This window comes from Mustela nigripes, chromosome 6, assembly GCF_022355385.1.
Source record: "Mustela nigripes isolate SB6536 chromosome 6, MUSNIG.SB6536, whole genome shotgun sequence".
NCBI classification, from domain to species: Eukaryota; Metazoa; Chordata; class Mammalia; order Carnivora; family Mustelidae; genus Mustela; species Mustela nigripes.
The window spans coordinates 83,151,356-83,172,144 of record NC_081562.1 but is presented as its reverse complement, the minus strand read 5'-3'; the positions used below and the strand labels follow the sequence as shown (position 1 = coordinate 83,172,144).

At 43.8% G+C, this 20,789-nt stretch overlaps 1 protein-coding gene across 2 annotated transcripts in view; it reads left to right on the top strand.

Moving 5' to 3' along the window:
• The window catches only part of SENP1 (SUMO specific peptidase 1), a 48,659-nt gene extending 39,900 nt beyond the window's left edge, over window positions 1–8,759 (top strand). For both annotated transcript variants that reach the window (XM_059402989.1, XM_059402990.1), the window contains exons 14-18: window positions 4,755–4,958; window positions 5,762–5,841; window positions 6,773–6,857; window positions 7,412–7,507; window positions 8,435–8,759. In XM_059402989.1, the coding sequence (XP_059258972.1) occupies window positions 4,755–4,958; window positions 5,762–5,841; window positions 6,773–6,857; window positions 7,412–7,507; window positions 8,435–8,497 (528 nt within the window). In that variant the 3' untranslated portion in view covers window positions 8,498–8,759. The remainder of the gene's footprint in view (window positions 1–4,754; window positions 4,959–5,761; window positions 5,842–6,772; window positions 6,858–7,411; window positions 7,508–8,434) is intronic.
• The last annotated feature ends 12,030 nt before the right edge of the window (window positions 8,760–20,789 follow it).

Here is a 20,789-nt window from a genome sequence, read left to right as displayed (position 1 = left end):
GTTTTATTTTGTACACCCTTGTTAATTATTGTAGTTGCTTCCAAAATGCAAAAGCATTAAACTGTTGGAACACTGTATTTCTGACTTTTTCCTAGCTAGGGGGAACACCGTAAGGAAAAGACTAATACTATGTGGGGAATGAGGGAATGCAGGAGGAAATAAGGTGGATTTTATATAGCAGACTGACTACACTGATGACCAAGCTAACAAGGCAGACCAATTACCTATTTTGTAGGTCTCATCTCTGAAAAGAAAGAGGTGTCTTTCAGCTATTTTACATCACAGTAGCCTTGTATATAGAGAAAGTATTCTTACTTGATTGATAGTGGGAAAGTAAGAAGTGAGACTTAATAAGGGGTATACTGGGGTCATCTGATTTTTATTGTGGAATCAGCATCTGAAATCAGAGCACATAACTCTGTCTAGCATTCTTTCATAACAAAAGTGGAAATGGGGAATTGGTAGTTGTCATAGCTTTCTGGTTATTTCCAAGGAGCCGTTAAATTTAAGTATTGCCCAGTGAAGAGAGGAAACAGCTTACAGAATGTTAATCCCAACTAGACAAGCCTAACACAGGGAATAAGTTTGCCTTAGGAAGTAAAAACTGATTCCATGAGGGGATGGGGGAGACCCTAGGCAAAATGAGATAAATTAGTTAAGTGAATATGATGTGTCTATCATATGCAATGTACTCTTACATGTAGAATAAAATGATCAGAATGGAAATTTGAGTGTTTCTAACGTGACTCACTGGTAGATTCCACATCATTATAGTTACTTCTTAAAGTGTTTTTTTAATAGAAGTAGTCCTTTGGGTAAACCAGGGATTTATGCAGGGTCATGGAGAATTATAATTACAGTTGTCACAACTCCATAAAAATAGGTGTTGCCTGCCTGTCTTTTTCTAAAACTTTAGCAGTGATTCTAATAATTCATTACTTGAATTTCCATGGGAGAAGAATCCTGGGTATGTGTTCACAGTGAGAAATGCAATACACAGAGCTTACCTGAAGTCTACAGTTTATATTAATTAGGTTAACAAACTATAGAAATGATCCCTGTAAGTATAGTCTAGATCTTAGGAGTGAATGATCTTCTGACTCATACTATTTAAATGCTGCTGCTTGGCTGGTCTTTTGGGCTTTGTGGTCAAAAGGGGTAGATTTAATTTAAAAATCAGAACAGGAAGGTCAAGGTGAGAACATAGAGAAGTAAAATAGGAAAAATGGCTTTTTCCCCACCAAAGCTTGTCTTGGTTTCTACGTAGGAGCACTGTTATACCCACAACTTTCAGGACATTTTTTCCCTAGAGCCAGTTAGAAAGGTTCAGGGGTGCCTGGGTGGCTCAGTTGGTTAAGCGTGTGATTCTTGGTTACAGCTCAGTTCTGTGATCTCAGGGCTCTGAGATAGAGTAGCAGCATCAGACTGCACGCTCAGCAAGGAGTCTGTTGAAGATTATCTCTCTCTGCCCTTCCCCCCATTTGTGTGCATGGTCTTCTCTTTCTCTCTCTCTCTCTCAAATAAAAATAAATCTTTAAAAAAAAAAAAAGGTTCAGAGTGTAAAATAGGGAAGGGTTAAAAGTTAAAATTTTACTGTTAGTGGGGTATTTTACTTCCAAAAGGATGAGAAAACAATAGTTTGGCTGGTTTACTGGGTGAGAAAGAAGGTATAGATAGCAGTGGTCATTTATGCCATTGTGGTAACATACAGGAAAAGGATTGAGTCCTTAGCTTAAAAACATTGTAGGCTTTTCCTTTAAAGAGAAAGTTTTCCAGCTTCAGCCTGGCAGCTCTTCAGATAAAATCACAAAAGAACAAGACACTATAAACAACAGTCCCACCCCGCCCCCCCCAAAAAGCCCTGCATAGACAAGCAGGCGCTCATAGCCAAGGCTGTGAAGGCAGCGGAAAGGGCAGCTCCTGAGGCACTGGAGCTGCAGCAAGCAGACAGACAAGTGTGGGCCCCAGAAAGAGGGACAGGTGGACCAACACTGGCAATTGTCCCCAGATGCTGGTGAATTGGCAAGACAAACAGTAGCACAGTGCTGATTGACTACTTTTAGCCCCCTATTTGAAGGGGTATTCAAGATTTTTTGGAGCTAACAGAGTCTTGTGTGCAGAAGGGCTCTCCCCTTGGGAGGAGAGGGACCCTTGTCTTCACAAAATATAAGCAAATTCCTATCCCTGCTTCTCTTTCATCTTAAGCACTGTGATCCCTTCTCTCATTTCTTTTTCCTTCATCTTCAGCCGTCCTCTGTGAGATGACATGTAGGATTCTTTTTGTTCTCTAACTCCTAGCTTGTTTTTTTGGTAGAACTGTGTCTTGGCTGCACTATGGCAATTTTCCTCATTTGGACAGAGTAATAGCTGCAAAACTGAGGAAACTGGGGTTTCAGTTCTGCCTCAGATTTCAAATTATACATCCTCAGCTAATGGGGAGGACACTGGGGCCACCAAGCTCCCTCCTACTGGGATATAGGGGAAATGAAAAAGAGCCCAGACAATTCCTTAGAGCTAATTAATAAGCTGACTTTGGAGGAGGCCATTTCCCTGGCAGTGGAGAAACCGTGGTTGGAGGCAGAACTTAAGCAATGGAAGAGGAGTTCTCAAAGGAAATGGATAATGTGTATCCTGAATCATTAGGTCTCTGTTCATCTTAAGCTGGGTTGGTCTTTAGCTTTATAGTCCACACTCTCAAAATAAAAACACAAAAATAAGAAACCAAACAACCCAGGCTATGTAAGTCTAACTTCTTGGCTTCTGGAACTCTTTCCTCCTAAAGCATAGGAAAATCATGGGTAGCATGATACTCATTTATGTCATCCTTTTATACTTCAGGGTAATGACCTCAAAATGATGCCCCTCTGAAGGGCACCTAAAGGAGATTCATCTCCATGGCTTTCATGTGCTTGGCTGTCTTTATTTCTCTGCCTGCTCTCTACTTTCTGCTTGAGTCTGTATTGCCTTTCTAGTACATGACTTTTGTCTGCCCATGGAAGGTTTGGCGTACAGTGACTGATAGGTCATCTGCCTATTCACTTAACCCCTTGGATTAAAGGTCTTAGCCTCATAACATGGCTAATATTGTGGGATGAGCAGAAGACCGGAAGAATCGATCCTTTCTTGCTGGTTTTCTCTCTCTAGAAGATGTAGTTTTATAGCCTAGAAATCTCTACTTATTGGGCAGGTCTTCCTGCATTCCTGGCTGCCTTTCACAAGTCTGAAATCGACCTTTGGCACCATTATCCTTGGGGTCAGAGTTAGATTAAAAAGCTCAGTTTGAGAAATCTGCAACCTTAATTATGTTTTGATTCATTATTATTATTTAAAATAACTGAGCTCCAGGTATCTGCCGAGCATCACACTAGGCAGAGGATCAGCCACAGCTTAAGTCCTCTGGACCTGCTGGGCCTGTTGCTTGGTCTTCAGAGATGCAAGCAGAACAGTGTCTTTCTTCAGTCCCAGTCCCCTCCACCCCCACCCTCAGAGCTTTGCTTCATGGCGAGTGTGGTTTCCCTGCAGCTGCTGAGGCATCCTCGTCTATAGGCCCTTTCTCTAGTCTAGACCATGTTTCGGTGTGTTCCTGGCAGTGTTCCCTGCTGCCTACCCAGTATGTAGTTGCCTACTGTTGGGCAGTAGCTCACTGCTCTGGCATCCTCGTGTGTAAATATTTGTCAAAGGACAGGGGCGTTTTCCCATTCCCCAAAAAGCATTCTGAAAAATGTGCCTGTTTTCTTAGTCATATTTCCAAGATGTGCATCAGTTAGCCCATTCATTCCTTGCAGTTGACAGACACTGGCCTGGCCTCAGCTGGCCACATAAAGTAAGTATGCAGTAACTTCCGGCACAGTAACTTTCAGGCTTTAGTACCAAGGAGTGGGACCTAAAGGGACCATAGTCAACAGTCACTAATAGAGAATACATTGTTTTGTTAACAGAAAGAATCCTGTATCTTCCATATCAAGCATTTAAATTTCTTGAACTCATGCTTGATATTGGAGGCCTATATGGAATCAACAAAAATGAGAAAGCTAACCATACAGATTCTGGAGGAAAACTTGACTCTTCTTGTTTGTGTCTGGACTTTTAGGTCTCATGTAATGTAGGCTTTTATATGATATCCATGTCTACCTTTGCAAAGGTGACAATGCCGAGCAAATAGGCAGTTGAGAAGTGTTTTTTCTAGTACATTTGATGGTTTATTCTGTCACTCAGTTCTGCTTGAGACGAGAGCCAGTCATCTCTGAAAGCCGACGTACTAGGCTGAAAAGGCAGTCTTCAGTTGTGGAACAGTTTTCGGTCTGTGCAAATCCAGGTGACCCACATCTAAGGACTCAACTGTTGGTCTTCACTTATATTACACTAGGCTGTGAGCTCAGAATTCATTTAAGTTGCTCATCCAGTCCCAGTAGACTAAAATACCTCTAATGTGTCTTATCAAACTACTTGGTTCCTTCCTTTCCTTTTCTCTGAGTCTCACCTTGTAGCACCCCTTCCTCTTCCTCCTCCTCACTTTTGGACCTAATCCTCAGTCTTCTACAGATCAGACTAGCATGTGCCCATATGGATCCTCAACCCCATAAGATATCTGTAGATCTATAGCTCAGCCCTCCGGAATTTGATGTAGGGGCATGAGGCTTTGGGGCGTTGAAGTCTTAATTGATAAGGAAACAGCAACTACTTTTCCTTCATACAACACAACTCTTTTGAAAGGACTGAGTATCTATTTTAATATATTCAATTTCTTCCCACAGATAATCAATTTCTACATGAATATGTTGATGGAGCGAAGTAAAGAAAAGGGATTGCCAAGTGTGCATGCATTTAATACCTTTTTTTTCACTAAGTTAAAAACGGCTGGTTATCAGGCAGTGAAACGTTGGACAAAGAAAGTGGATGTATTTTCTGTTGATATTCTTTTGGTGCCCATTCACCTAGGAGTGCACTGGTGTCTTGCTGTGAGTACCTCTCTTACTTTTAATCAAATTTAAAAGAAATCTACAGAATTATAGAACATACAGAGTAGTGAGTATTCTACATTTTTTGTTGCCTAAAAATTGGATAGATTAGTGAACTTCCTGTCAAGAGTGGGAGATACTTAGATTTTGAAGAAAGTTGTGGAGTTTCCTTTTCTGGAAATATTTAAAAGGGAGTTGTAAGGCTAAACATTCTCAAGACAAGGCAGGGGGTGAAAAAGTGACTTTTTAATGATACTGCCAACTCAGATTCTGTGACGTACTTTCTGCCCCAATTATGACTTGCCTTGCATACTTGATAGTTTAATATCTTTTATGACTCTGAGAACATGGATACATTCATTTAATATATTAATAAAAATACAAAAGTTACCTTACAATCTATTTTTGAATTACATTTGAAAAATTAAAGCTAAAGAGAAATTCTCCACATAAAGAAACAAACGACTGACTATTTTACCATCTTTCTGAAACCGTCTGGAAATGATCTCATTCATCTTACAGTCTCTGAAGAGTATGTCTGTCTTCACTGTTGCCCACATGGCAGATGGAGAACCTAAGTACTAGAAAAAGATTTCAGGGCCATTAATGAGGCCACAACAGTACTACGTAAATAGTCCCCTATTCTTCCCTCTGCAATATAAGCATGGTATAATGCAAAATATCAGTCAAACTTGTCATGATTTCACAGGAAATCTGGCAAAAGGTTCCAAGTTCTGGGGAAGTGAAAGCTGAGAGACTATTTTTCTTATTTTATGAACACACAGAATTTTTTTTATCCCCAGGTTGTGGACTTTCGGAAGAAGAACATTACTTATTATGACTCTATGGGTGGAATAAACAATGAAGCCTGCAGGATCCTCCTGTAAGTAGGGAGTTGAGAATAAGAGAGTTTGGTGTTGGACATATGTTGAGTTTTTCCTACTGTTGAAGTCAGTTCTTTGATATCTTTAGTGGAGCTATTATGATTAATAAAGGAAGTCGTCACATTGAGTAAGAATGGATATTTTATGTCTGAGTAAGTAAAGTTTAATAATAATATAATAATACCAGAAAGATGCCCTCATGGGGACAACTGTTGGCCTAGTGCACTAAAATAATGAAGAGTCAACATTGAAACTACTTAGAAGTCATCTAATCCAACCTGCTAATTTTTCAGATGAAGATACCAAGACCCACAGAGGTGACTTTGATATGCTTAGGTCCTAGTAGTTAGTGGCTCAGCTGGGAACCAGAATGCAGATAGATCTCTTTATACCCTATCTGTTTGTTTTTCAAAATGTCTATTCCTCATTGTACCACTGTGCCACTCTGGTGGCCAGTAGGAGATAGGTTCCAGAATGGTGAACAGTTTGCACTTAAGAAGAGTGCTCTGTATGAGGTATGCACTCATCAAATTATGATTTGGATTGAATTTTCACACAGGAGAGTCAAGAGTATAAATAGTGAATAACTGCCTTAATATTGCTAAAGAAACCTTCTCCCATGAGGTCGAATTCTAAAGGACCATATAAACCAAGGAAAAGAATCAAAACTCATTCCTCAGGAGGAACAATCGGTAGAAGGAACCTGGGTGTAAGAGGCAGAGGTCCTGTTTCCCTTGGGTTGACAGAGTGGGTATGAATTTTGGGAGCTGCAGGGGAAGCTTAGCCATCCAAAGATTCCCTGCCCAGCATTATATACTGTTTTCCTCAGAAGTGCAGTTGAAAACCCTTCCTAAGGATTGTGAACCTCATTCTTAGTGTGGCAGCTATCACTAGTGCCTCACAGCTCATCTTCTCTCCCAATACGTTTAGGCAATACCTGAAGCAAGAAAGCATTGACAAGAAAAGGAAAGAGTTTGACACCAATGGCTGGCAGCTCTTCAGCAAGAAAAGCCAGGTACATTTCTATCTCATCAGGTGGAAATCCTGAGATTAGGGTACTTGGGAAGGATAGGATTTTATTGCTTGATTCTCAGGGACCTTCTCTCTTAGTGTCTAGCTGGACTTCAGCTTTGTTGTTTGGTTCCTCAGGGAAGATAGAGTAAGCTGTCTGTGGGAAAACTGGTCATGTGTTTCTTATGTAGAACTAGGTTTTTTGAATGCCCAGCTGTTTTACTGAGCTTTTCACTGCTGTGGGAAATGGTTGCTGATTGGCCCTTATGGGAGGGACTTTTCTTTACATCCTTAGGTGTCATGAAAGCTTAAGATAGTCTCCTGCCCTGTGTCTCCTGTGGTTGATACGAAGATGAATATTAATATGAAGATCTGACTGAGATGCTGTATTCTTTTTTTTCTCTAAGCTTGTGTCGTTTTGGGTGAGGGACTTAGGGTCACCTCTTCAGAATTCAGGGAAACCTGTAACATTTATATCCTTTGGTTCTTATTTATAATCTAATATGAAGGAAAGAAGCTTGGAAAGATGTCAGCTTTTTGTTGTTTTTGATCTTTCAGGAAATTCCACAGCAGATGAATGGAAGCGACTGTGGCATGTTTGCTTGCAAATATGCTGACTGCATTACCAAAGACAGACCAATCAACTTCACACAGGTGAGCTGAGCCTTTGGCAAGGAGCCCTGTCTCTAGCTGCCCGATAGATGTTTTTCCCCTCCATCTGCTCTGCCTAGCGGACTCTGCCTATGGTTCATCACACTGGTGGTTACCGCACGGACCACATCACAAGAGAAAGAAGGATAGTGGTAGACTACATGCTGCATTCCCTTATATCACATGCTGTAGTCAAGGAATGCTGGTCATTAGCAGAGCCTTCTTTGCCCCTTTCCCTCACCTACCTCAAATCCTGTAAGAAATAGAGAACTGGGACCAGAGCAAGTTTTCTTCATTTACTCTTCATCTGGTTGGCAGTCAGGTTCTGGAACAGGCCATATCTTGTGTACTCCTAGCACAATTTGCCCTGCGGCCCCCGCCCCTGCCCCTCACTTGATGCAGCTGATCAGTCTTCTCTTAGTTCGTGATTGTTTATTTCTGTCCATGCTGTCCTTCAGAGACCAAAGTGGATTGAAACTGGAGATTATGGTTTGTGTCCTCCACTTTAAATTAATGGGTTTACCAGACTTTTCCACCATAGCCCTTGTGTGGAACTAGCGCTTGCAGTTCCGTAACTCTTCCCCTAAAAAGTAATTTTTTTATTTTCAAGCCTTAGATCTCCTATCATCTGAAAAGGTCAACATATAGGACTTGATAGACACCCTCCTCAAAATTCTTGGAGACATTTGGGTGTAGTGTGGGCACTCCTGGTGATGCCCAATAAAATTTGTAAGGCCACAATAAGAGAAAATAGCAGTAGAGATAACAATAGAAAACAATGGGAAAAAATTACATGTAATCAAGAATTGAGCAATTTGAAAGACCAGAAATGCAACTGAAGCTATTTTAATTGAAACCCTGAGAAGGAAAGGAGTATTGGGTCTGGATAAAAGCAACAAAAAAATTAAGGGTATCTCTGTGTCCCTACAGCAACACATGCCATACTTCCGGAAGCGGATGGTCTGGGAGATTCTCCACCGAAAGCTTTTGTGAAGACTGTCTCAGTTAGCCGACATTGACCTTGTGGGGGACCAGCTCTTTGTTGTCTACAGCCAGAGACCTTGGAAACAGCTGCTCCCACCCCTGTGTTCTTGTAAAGCCCTTGATCCCGGACCAGGCCCTGGCGAGATGCATTCACAAGCACATCTGCCTTTCCTTTTGTATCTCAGATACTATTTTTGCAAAGAAACTTTGGTGCTGTGAAAGGGGTGAGGGACATCCCTAAGCTGAAGAGAGAGACTGCTTTTCACTTCTTCACTTCTGCCATCTTGTTTTCAAAGGGCTCCAGCCTCACTCAGTCCCTAATTCGGGGGCTGAGAGAAGCTTGGACAGATTCTTGGTTTCATATAAACTCTTGTTGTTAGGCCTTACTAAGAGGTAGGAAAGGGCTTGGGCAAAAAGGTAGGGATGAAAACCACCAGCATATACGCGCACACATACATACACGCAGGATTTTCAAGATGTATTGTCAGGAAAGTGACTGTAATCTGAACTTTGGGTCCCATGCAAAAGTCCCTCCTCCAGGACTTCCCTATTTATATGCCTCCTGTGAGATCCGTCTGCTTCTATACAAGGCTGTTTTATCATCTGTAGCTTCCTCCCATTGTGAGGCACAACACATGAGCCCTGGGGGGACCCCAAAGTCCCAGGCAGTCCTTTTCCTTAAAGCAGGGGTTTGCATGTGCTCAGAACACATGATACAGAGAAGACCCACCCAGGGAGCAGTTCAGTGGGGCAACCAAGGCACCACTTCTACTGCCACCTACTTCTGACCAAGAAGAAGGACCTCAGTCTTTAGCATAAAATTCCAGCATTGAATGAATGCAGGTCTAGTGTGGTCTGTGGCTAGTTAGTTTAAATATGTTTCTAACCACAGAGAATTTAATATATATATATATATATACATATATATATATATATATACACACACACACATATATATATATATATTTCACAGGGATATGTGTTTTTTTTAAAAGGCTGAATGTGTTCACCACTTTAGCCTCTAGGTTTATTTCCATTTTCCAAATTTAGCTCTAGCACGCACAGATCCCAGCCCCTATGTGTAGGGTGTTTGTGGACTTCCTAACAATATTTTGAGGCCTGGATGAACTTTGGCTTAGGGGTAGAGGTTACCAAGGGAGGCAAGATTTTCAACTGGAAAACGGGTGGAATTTGGACTGTCAACTTGAGACTAAAAAACTGCTATTCCTTTTATTGTTTCTAGCATCTCCCCCACCCTCTGAGCGTTCCTCAGGCTAGATAGTGAAACGATCCAATGCCAGTGTCATTTTGTACTTAAGTTCCAAAATAGGAACGTTTTATACTTTTTTCTGTATTGTAATAGGTAGTTTTGTATGAAATATTTTCTCTTCTTCCCTTGTACCCCATCCTTTCCAACATTGTGCTTTCTCTCTGGGCTTATTTGAAAATTTTACTCTGTTTTATACCAAGCTTGTTTAGTACATTTTTCTATGTTTTACCACAGGTTACAATTTGAAAAGAAAACTATTTTTTTTAAATATTCCATTGTTAACTGAATGTTACTGTTTCCACTCCAACAACCAGATGTCCTACCTTTTTCATAACTGCCTGACTTTTTGGGGAAGACCACCGTTCATTTGTTCTTTTTTCTTTTCTTTTTTCTTTTCTTTTTTCCTTCCTTTCTCTCTTTCTTTCTTTCATGCTTTTCTATAGGAAATAAATAGCTTTCTATTTATGAGTTGCTGAGCCCTTTAACATTCTCTTTTAGAAAGCTGCAATGTGCAGGCTTATTGTAGGATTCCTGCACATGGATTCTTGGTACTTAATCTATTTCAGTGACAACTTGAAAGGTGGCAGTATGGCATAGATTTGGACTATGAATCAAAAGACCTGAGTTTTTCAGGTGCTTTTGTTATTATCTGGGGCGGACTCAGAACAAGATAGTTGTCTGTATTTATTGTTTGTCCGTTTAGGTAACAACATCTGTCTTACCTTCCTCATAGATCTTTTGTACAGACCAAAGCAGCAAATATTTATTGCCATGTATAACAGAAAATGAAACATGCAACAAAAGCACTTTGAAAAATATATAAGGAATTGTTGAGCCTGTCTGAACATGGACCCCTTTCTGACCAGTGCATTTTCATACAAGGCAAAGTTAGTGAGACCACCCTACATGGGTGGACCAAGCTGAGACATAGGTTGTAGCCCAGGGTGGCTCATTGGGAACCAAATATAGACTTCTATAGTGGGCCATTTTTCCAGAGAACTAGCCAACAGATTCAGGACTAGCATCTGGAAACTTAATTTCTCCTTCATTTAAGGGTGGGCTTAGATGATCAGGGAGGCAAGAAGAGGTTTCTGCATTCCATGGCCAAGGGCATGCTACCAATATCTTAGCTAAACTGCTTTAAACTAAAGCCTCTTGCCTTTTCTCCAGTTTTTCCTTCTTCCATGTGTTCACTGCTCATAATCACCTACCTCCCGTTAAAAAGTAACACTTGAGGGATGATGAATTCAATCTAGATACAGAGCCTTCAACAGAAACCACAGTCCTACCAAGCACTCCTGGACCTTAAAAAGAGAAAATCAGAACATTTGAAAATACACGGTCCACAGCATGTAGGTTAATTCTGACCCATTTGTTGCCAGAGACCCACTGTTGCTCCTGGGAGTCCCATTTGGGGTTGGATATAAGAGTACTTTTCTCTCTCCCTCTCCCTCATGGAGACATTGTGGAAATGCACTCCTCCCTCCATGTGGTGCTTCATACTTCTCTGTGGTATCAGCTCTTCTCTTCTTTAGCTCGTGTAATTGTGAACCAGCATCTTCTACCCACTACCCCTAGCAGTGTAAGCCCCACGTTTAGTTTCTGGGGCAGAAACACATGACCTGAGAAAGTACTGCCAGAAACACATGACCTGAGAAAGTACTGCCAGCAACCCTATCCCATAATCTGTCCATCACCATCTGGTTTTACCTGGCTTATAAAAGGCCTAAAGAGAGGGAGAGGATTCACTTATGAACCCCAGTGTTTTTAATATTTCAGCCTCTGGTCCTTCGATGCCATCCCTCTAGCTCTCAAATACGTCTTTCCAGAGTAAGAGAGATAGACTACTAGACACTTGGACTTTACCTTCTCTCTTGCTCCACCTGGATGAGCCAGGGTGAGGTGGAATATAGACCTTCATAGCCTGTAGTTGACTCTGACAGGCCACATGCTGAGCTTCTGGAAAAGTTACCATATTTCGCTGCCCAAAAGGAACCTACCCATAGCTTCAAAATCATCCTAAAATGTAAGGTTCAGCCCAGCATCTTTCCTTAGAGATGGAAACCTTATTTCACCTGTGCTGAACCGTGACCTCTAGTAAGAGTTCATGACCATCATTCCCAGCTTTGGAGGTAAGGAGTGACATAAGGGTATGTGGGGGTCATGCTGGTCATCCACTAAGATACGGGAGAACTTACACATGAATCCCCTGTAGGATACAAAAGAGAAACTCGAAGCCAGAGGATAAACCTTGAAATAATATTAGTACATGCTGCCTCTCTGGGCTCTCAGGGATAGGGCAAGAATAATTCTCATTGTAAGTCGTTGGGCCAGATATCTAGGGTCTTGTCAGAGTCTAAGATTCTGAAATGTGGAGGGCTGTGATCCTGCTTGGAATAGAATTCAGTCAAGGTAGGGATTCAAAGTTCAAATTTAAGGCCAGTGTTAATACGGCTTAGTCTTAGAGTTAAGGCCCAGGTCCGAGTCTTACCCTAATGGGACACATCATAGCTATTGACTTTGGCATTCTCCCCTGAGAAGTAGCCATCAACTGCCTGACTTCTGGAGATTGCCCTTCCACTCTGCAGAGCATCAGTGTCCGGAAGGGAAAGTGTGAAAAAGAGATGTACAACAAGCCCAGAGTCCAGTCAGTGGGACACACCTCATTCAGTTTACTCCTGCGTTTCTTTCACAAATACCTCCAGAGCACACACACCCAAATCCCATCTCCATGAAGCCTTCCCTAATCACACTATCTTAAAATCTCTTATCTGGACAGCTCTAGCCCTTATTTTTGTTTTTTTGGGGTTTTTTTTAGATTCTATTTATTTATTTGACACAGAGGGAGAGAGCACATGCAGGGGGAGTGGCAGCAGAGGGAAAGAGAGAAGCAGGCTTCCCTAGGAACAGGGAACCCAATGCAATGCGGGTCTTGATCCCAGGACCCTGGGATCCTGACCAGAGCTGAAGGCAGATGCTTAAACCACCGAGGCACCCCAGCTGTAGCCCTTATAATCAGAAAATCTTATAACTCTGTATTTGTAATCCAACTTTTACATCAGGAATAGACTGAGACCTGTCGCAACAGAGGGCAGGTGAATGATCTGGTGCTTTTTCTTCAAGCCAGGAGTGCAAGCTGCTTCTCTGGCTGGCCAGTGAGGAGTAGGGTAACTGCATTAAACACTGATTGAGGAGACAGTATTTCGAGGGTTGGGGAAGGAGGACTGCTTATGGCAACCTGCCGTAGGGCTGCACCTCCTTCGTGGTCCCAAACCTGATGCCCCACTCTACCCTTAAATATCTTCCTTGGCAGTTCAGCATGCCCTTCGGGGCCTGGGTCTTTGTCCCAAGGAGCTAATCATAGCATTTTTTTTTTTTCTAACCACACATCTTTCTAATCTTCTCTGTCTTTTCTATTTCCAGTGCTGTTGTACATCTCCCATAGACTGAGTCCCGTTCTGCCTTGTGCTTTAAATGGACCATTTTACCTGCTGCCTGTGTCTTGTCTGTTAGCCAGAGCTAAGTTCCTGGAGGGCATTTGCCTCTTCTGATATTCTGGGGAACCCCTTACACTGGGTGTTTAATAAGCAAGTGTTTAAGCACTGGACTTGGGGGTCCTGGAGGGTGGAATGAAAAGATGGTTTGATCAAGGAAATAAAAGCCACCTGTCCTTATGGACCTTAGAGTTTAACTAATCTGGAGGCTAGGCAGACACCAAGCAACAGATCTTATCAAGAAGGCCAAGTCATAGGCACACACTCCAGTTGGAAGCTGGGTGTGGATAATGGAGGGATAGAGGTAGAGATAAGTCAGGGATGATGTTACGTTTATCTACCTGTGTGTAACTCTCTCCCTAGTTCTTAAAAGTTGATTTATTTAAAATAAATTCTGTGGATTTTGCTTTCTTGCTTTGACTGGAAACTCCCTGGTAAAAAAGGACTTGGTGGTATTTGTCTCTCTAAGACTGTCTCTCTGTCTCTTTGACTGTTTATTCTGTCTCTGTGTCTTATGTCTCCTGATCCAAGTGGGACCAGTGATTGGATCCTCAGTGTGGTCTGGATTCCTGAGTCCACCCCTTAACCGAGAGTCTGAATACTGTGCATTCATTCATTTCATTCCACATACCTGGAATTGAAGCCTGGAACGCAAATAACATGCAAATCCATGGCTCCCTGGCACTTTTCAAAACCAGACCTGTCTGTGGAGCTGGCCAGAGGGCCCTCCTAAGCCAAACACACCAGTCAGGGCTTCCAGCCCACTCTGCTAACAGCATTCCTTGTCTCCTTGCCCCTCTCCTGCACCCCTTCCTCCTCACAGTCTAACCTCTCTACCTGTAAAGCTTACACTCCAGAGAATAAAACATAAGAAAGCACCAGCTTTTGAAAAATCTTCAGTATGTTGGTGAAGTGGTTTTGTCTGTATGAGTTAGAAGAGTCCCTTGTTGTCCCCGGGACATTCTTGAGTTCTAATATTTTTCTAGACATGGTTAAGATTTTTCGGCCGTTTGAAAATGGTTGGAGCGAGGAAGGAAGCCTTCAAGCCATTCTTATTTTCTGATTCCTGAATGTGGCTAAAGGTAACTGACAATTGCCTGGATCTGCATGTCCATCATTGAACAGGGAGAAGACTCCTTCCAAGTGGGACCTGGACTGGATTGTGAGTTAGAGTCAGCCTCTGTCTCCAACTGCTCCTGGGGGGCCTGGTGTGATCCTGCACTGCAGAAAGTTACAAAGGACCCAAGGGTAGGGGGGAAGGTGGGGAGACTTGATCTATTCCTCAAGGAATTCATGTTCCAGACACTATTCTGAACTCCAGGGAAACAGTTGTTTTTTTGTTTTGTTTTGTTTTTAATTTATTTGTTTGACAGAGATCACAAGTAGGCAGAGAGGCAGGCAGAGAGAGAGAGGAAGGGAAGCAGGCTCCCTGCTGAGCAGAGAGCCCGATGAGGGACTCGATCCAAGGACCCTGAGATCATGACCTGAGCCAAAGACAGCGGCTTAACCCACTGAGCCATCCAGGCACCCCAGGGAAACAGTTTTGCTTCCTTGTGTACCTGTGCTCCATTCTCCATCAGCCCACCACCAGCCAGTGATCTCCACCTATGATGGCCTACGGGGCCCTGCACCTCCAATAGGGTGCCTTCCCACTCAGCTGGGGCTCACCAGTCTCGGCCACACAGGTGTCCTTGCTGTTTATCTAACAAACCAAACTTGCTTCCATCTCAACGGGGGTTCTACCTCCTGTTTCGTGTGTCTGGAGGGCTTTTCCCTGGATCTCCTCCTGACCACTCCCTCACCACCTCTAGGCTCTTGGGGCATTGTCACCCCTACACCTCAATTGTCACACTCCCTAGCTCCATTACCTTCATTTCTTTGTGGCATTTCATATCTGACTGTATTATTTATGATGTGGGAAATAAGAAACAATCCTTGCCTTACTACTTAAAGCTCATCATTGACAAGTCCTTGAAACAGGCAGAGTGACCTTCCTCTGGGAGCTCAGTTGCCTTGATGTTGACACTTTGCTAAGGGCAAAAAGAAATCAGCCTGACTTCTCAGGATCCTGTGATCCTTTTTATATTTTTAACATATAAAAATTCCTTTGGAAACTTCCTTTATTTCTACCCCCCCCCCAAGATATGTGTTAGCAGTCATTCTCCAAGCATATGGCCCATTGATATACATCTGAAAGGTCTCATGACTAAGTTTTTGCTAAATAGTAATAAATGACATTGTCTTTACAGTAACTGGCCCCCTCAGGATCCTGGAAACCTTATTTCCAAAATACTTTGGAGGCTTGTGCTGTCCTAGCCCCCTCCCGACTTGAAAGTCTATATATCAGGCACCTGTCACAACCCCCCAGTGCAGCTCCTTATGCCCACGGGTCCTGTCCCTCTGCTAATAAAACCACCTTTTTGCATCGAAGACATCTGAAGCTTTCTTGGCCATCACCTCTGAACCCCAACATCTCTGTATCAATTGACTTGTGTTTTGTCTGTCTCTCACTAAAATTCTGTTCATTGTGTGTCCCAGGTGCCTGTGCTTCCCTTTTTGCCAGCTTCCCCTGCTGATTCAGGTCCTCACCTTGTGTCTGTTTCAGACTATGTTTCACCCGGGGTCCCCAGCTTCAGATGTATCATCCACTTAGCAGCTAGAGCTATCTTCTTCTCCTGACATTAACAACAAGAAGAAGCATTTATAGAGGCCTTGGTCCCAGCCTTTTGTGCCAAACATTTATAAACATTACCTCATTTAGTCCTCACTAAGTGTGTGATGTAGTTACGATTCCTTATCCCCATTTCTCAAATGAGGAAATGAGTTTAGGGATCGAATAAGCCTAAGTCTCAGACTGTCAGTGATAGGAACAGGGACTCCAAGCCAAGAACATAGGTCTCCAAAGCCCGTAAAAGCCTCATGAGCTACTGCTTCCACACAACCAGCATGGTTTCATCTCAAAACAGGGAGATCATGTGACCCACATATCATGGGGGTTTATCAGTATGAAACCAAAGAAGAGAACCTTCATGAGGTCTGCAAAGGCTAACCCTCCCTCTTTTGCTTCATGAGCAGGATTGAGATCCTCGTCTCGTCCCCTTAGATTGGAGGGTCAAGGGGAATGGTGGGGACCCTCTGCCTTGGGATTCATTTCCTCTTGGCTTCTCCAGAAAGGGGTACCAAGGAATCCCCTTCACCCCTCCCACAACAACCCTTTCTCCAACTGTCTTTTGCCTCCCATTCTTGTCACCCAACTCTGGGCTGTCCACATTGGCAAAACTTCCTTTGAGGCCTCTAGTTCTAACCTGGAAAGGGGGAGGGCTAAGGATGGGAGGGTGGTGAGAAGGGAGATGCTGATACCAAGCAGATAGAGCTCATCACTACAGGAGCTCAGGAATCAAGGGTGTGTATGTAGGGACATTTGGAGACTTTGCCCTGCTCCACGGTGTTCCATTTTTTTCTTTTCACTTCTTTCTGTGTCTCCTGCTCTGTCCCCTCAGTATGGAGTTTCCTCTGCCATTCCGACTGGTTTGAGAATCTCAGGAATGCACAGCCCTGTGCCCTCCTGCTCCCCCACCCCCACCACCTTACACAGAGCCCCTGTAGAGGTGGAACTTAGTTCAAGCTAGAGGCCAAGGGGGGAGGGTCCTGCTCTTTTACTGGGAAAGAAAGACAACACACAATCTCAACCCTTCCTCCCACCCTCTCTCCTATTTCTTTGCCCAAAATCAGTCTGCCACTTTGAGCTTCCTCTTAAACAGACTGGCCTTTCCCACCCTCACCCCTCACTGGGGGCCTCTCTTGATGGTAATTACTCCTAATTGTTTTCTCTTGGCTCACAAGGCCTTTCCTTGCCTGCCCAGAGCCAACAGTTTTGTGTCTGTTCAGAAAATGGGCTCAACTCAGACTAGAGGCAAGCCTCTTTGGGCCTCAAAACACAGCCTTTCTAGATCTAATTCAGAGGGCAGCTTTGACCATGGATACGCCGTAAGGAAAGACTGCTGCTTGTCCTGTCTCAAGGCAAATTGCTGCAAGAAATAGTGATCAAACTTCAGGAGCATGTTCCAGGAGCAAGGGCCCTGGAGAAGCTCTAAGCATTTCCTTCCATGAAGACTTCAGCAGCAGAGACGATCTGTTGGGCCTGGCCTGGGGGATGGGACTCCTGAATGGGGTCTCTGAGCCCTGCAGCTATGGCCTTCCTGGGGTGGAGTTTCCCTTCTTATCATCCAAGCCCTTTCTCCACCAGAGGACCCACCCACACCCCCAACCCCCAGGAGCCACAGCCCCGTACACCATCCTATGGCAGTGGGGTGAGGAGGCCTTTTGCCTAAGCTTGAGATGAGACTATCACACACATACACACATGCACAAACTCACGGAGCATGGAGGATTTGTGTTGCTCCCTTCTGGTGCCGCCGGCTTCTGGATCAGCACCAAGGTAAATGGTGGTTGGAGGGAGGATGAGGATGGGGGAGGGGGACTGGATGGTGGGGGTGGACATACACACACGGCCCCTTGTTCCCTCAATAGGGCTGCTGACCCTGATTCAGTCTACCCCCAGAAGAAGGTGTTTAATGGTCCAGGGCTCTTGAGAATCCTATATGCCCCTTGGAAAAGGATTTGGGGATGTTAGTCAGAACAGGGTGTAGAAATGTTTAATTAATTCAAAGATACTAAGTGCCTACTATATGCCAGGTCCCTGTGTTAGGTGCTGGAAATGTCCTCAGTCTCCCAGTCCAAGCACATAACACTTTGCTCTAGGCCCAGCCTGAAACATTTTGTCCCCGGGGCCTGCTCCTGGCACCACTACCATCAGCCTGAGCCTCATTTCTCCCCACCCTCCCCCACCCTCCATTCCTTCCTGACTCATTGCTACTTTGCTCAGCAGCAGAGCACATTTTCTAGTGAGTACAGAAACCTCTGCAAGAAGGGGCCTGAGGAATACACTAGTTTCACTCAACTTCAGACCTCCAGGGGAGTCTCAAAGATGAACTGTAAAGGGTCTGAGCTCAGCGATTTCCTTTAAACTCTGGGGTAAGATGGCTGAATCTTCTACACCTAAGTCTCTCCTTCCTTCCCTCCCATGACTAAACCAAAGAGTCAAATTAGGTTTGAGTTGTTTTGTTTTTTTTTTTAATTTCTGTCTTAAGTAGGCTTTATGCCCAATATGGGACTTAAACTCACAACCCTAAGTCACATGATTTACTGACTGAGCCAGTCAGGCACCCCCCAAATTAGGTTTCTATCAGAATATCTACTTGGGTCTAAGAGTCTTCATTTATTTATCTATCCATCCACCCATCTACCCATTTGCTTATCTATCCATCTATCTATTTAACTCTTCACTCAATTTATTCTTTTAGGACCTACTCTGTGCCAGGAACTGGGAAGAGAGGGATGAATATGGTATGGTTGTTGGTCTCTGTGGGCCTGTTCTTTGGTCCCCAGGGTATCTCTCTGTGTCTCAGCTGCTGCTTCAGAAGCCAGATCTCCCTTCTCCCCTCACAGGGGGTGCCAGACTCCAGCTAAGAAAGTCTCCCAATAGGTAATGAGGAGTCCTAAATTGGAGGCCACAGGTAATCAGGCCCCATCAGGGAAATGGGGGCCAGGCTAGTGGTTGGAGGCTTGAGGAAGGCACCCGGCCAGGCCACTGAGCCCATCACTGTGGTTTGGCTCTTTGGGTGAAAAATAGCCAGTTTGGACAAGTGTTCCCTGTGTCCTGAGCTCTGGGTTGCTCTCAGACAGGAGTCGCTCCATTAAACAAACCACAGCCAAGGGCAACAGGGGCCCAGAGAGGACCAGAAGGGGGAGTGGGAACATGGGGCTCAGGACAGGACTTGAGCCAAGCCTGTCCATCCCAGACATAATGGTGCAAGGGAGGCCTGCCTGGCTGGGTTGGAGGTATGAGTGTGTATCACGGGAGCTGCAGGTAAGACCAGAAAGAGAAGCCAAACCCAGAATCAAGACAAAGACAAGTTACACAGAGTATATCATTGAGACAGCCACAGAGGTAAATAGGGTCAGCAATCTAGAATCTGGTTTAGGGCATTAGCTGAAGATTCTTCACCCCAAATCACCCAGAGAAGTAACAGGAAGTTGGCAACAGGGTTGAGAATAGAGGCTGTGATAGCCCCAGAGAGGGTGTGTATGTGTACTCTAGTCATATGTGAGTTTGGGTCTTTATAATTTCTTTCTCCTATGTCTTCCACTTCATTCTAAAATCAGAAGGACGCCGAGTGGTTTGGGCTTCTCTGGGCCTCTCCTCCCCTTTCCACATGTGGCTGAGGGCGACTTAATGGGACCTGTACACACAGAGGCTCACACAGCCATAAAGACAGAGGCCCATTCATACCAGGACCCTGCGGCACCTCTCCCAGGCTGGCCTGCGGTCCCGCTGCTGTGGCACCAACACGCACAAGTGAGAGACGTGCGCCTTTGCACATGCAACCTTACTCTCGAGCACACATATACAAAGCCACACTCAAGCTCTGTTAACCCTTCACTGCCACAGGCAGGGCCTGTGGGCTCTTGGTAGGAACTCTGGCTTGGCCTTGCTCAATCCTTTCTACCCAGCTTAGGACCCACCGGAATCAACCCTTGAACAACCTCCTTGGGACCTCAAGGAGACCACCTTGGGCTTGCAAAACCTCCCAGTACCCAAGGCGGGGAGTGAACAAAACCCCAATTAAAGAACAAAATGGAGGCATTTCTTTGAAGAGCAAGGACTATTACAATCCTGGTTCAAGTCACAGCTATGCCACCTGCAAGCTGTGGGTCCTCAAATTATTTAATCCCTCTGAACAGTGAGATGAGTAAAGGTAAACTTGAGGTCCACAGATAAACCTACTAAAATTATATGCAAAACATGTAGAATTCTATATTTTGCTGGAAAGAGGTTGCAGAAGTTTAGCCATCTCATAGATCCTCTCAAAACTTAAAAATTGGTGAACTTATTTATTTTTTATCATTTTATTATTTTTTCATCATGAGAAGTATACTCTTTGATCATCCCCTATTTCACCCCCTCCACCCACCTCCCCTCCAGTAACCATCAAGTTTGTTCTCTATAGGTGAGAGTCTGTTTCTTGGTTTGTGTCCCTCTTCTCTTTTTCCTTTACTTGTTTTGGTTTTTTCCCTTAAATTCTGCATATGAGTAAGATCATATGGTATTTGTCTTTCTTGGAGTCAATTCATTTAGCATTATGCTCTTCAGCTCCATGTTGTTGCAAATGACAAGATTTCATTCTTTTTTTACAGTGGAATAGTATTCCATTTTATACATACACCACCTCTCCCTTATCCATTCATCTATGGATGGACACTTGGGCTGCTTCCATAGTTTGACTATTGTAAATAATGCTGCTATAAGCATAGAGCTGCTTTGAATTAGTGTTTTTGTATTTGGGGGTAAATATCTAGTAGTGGGATTACTGAATCAGTTGCAGGGTAGTTCTATTTTTAACTGCTTGAGGAACCTCCATACTGTTTTCCACAGTGGCTGCACCAGTTTGCATTCCCACCAATAGTGCCAGAGGAA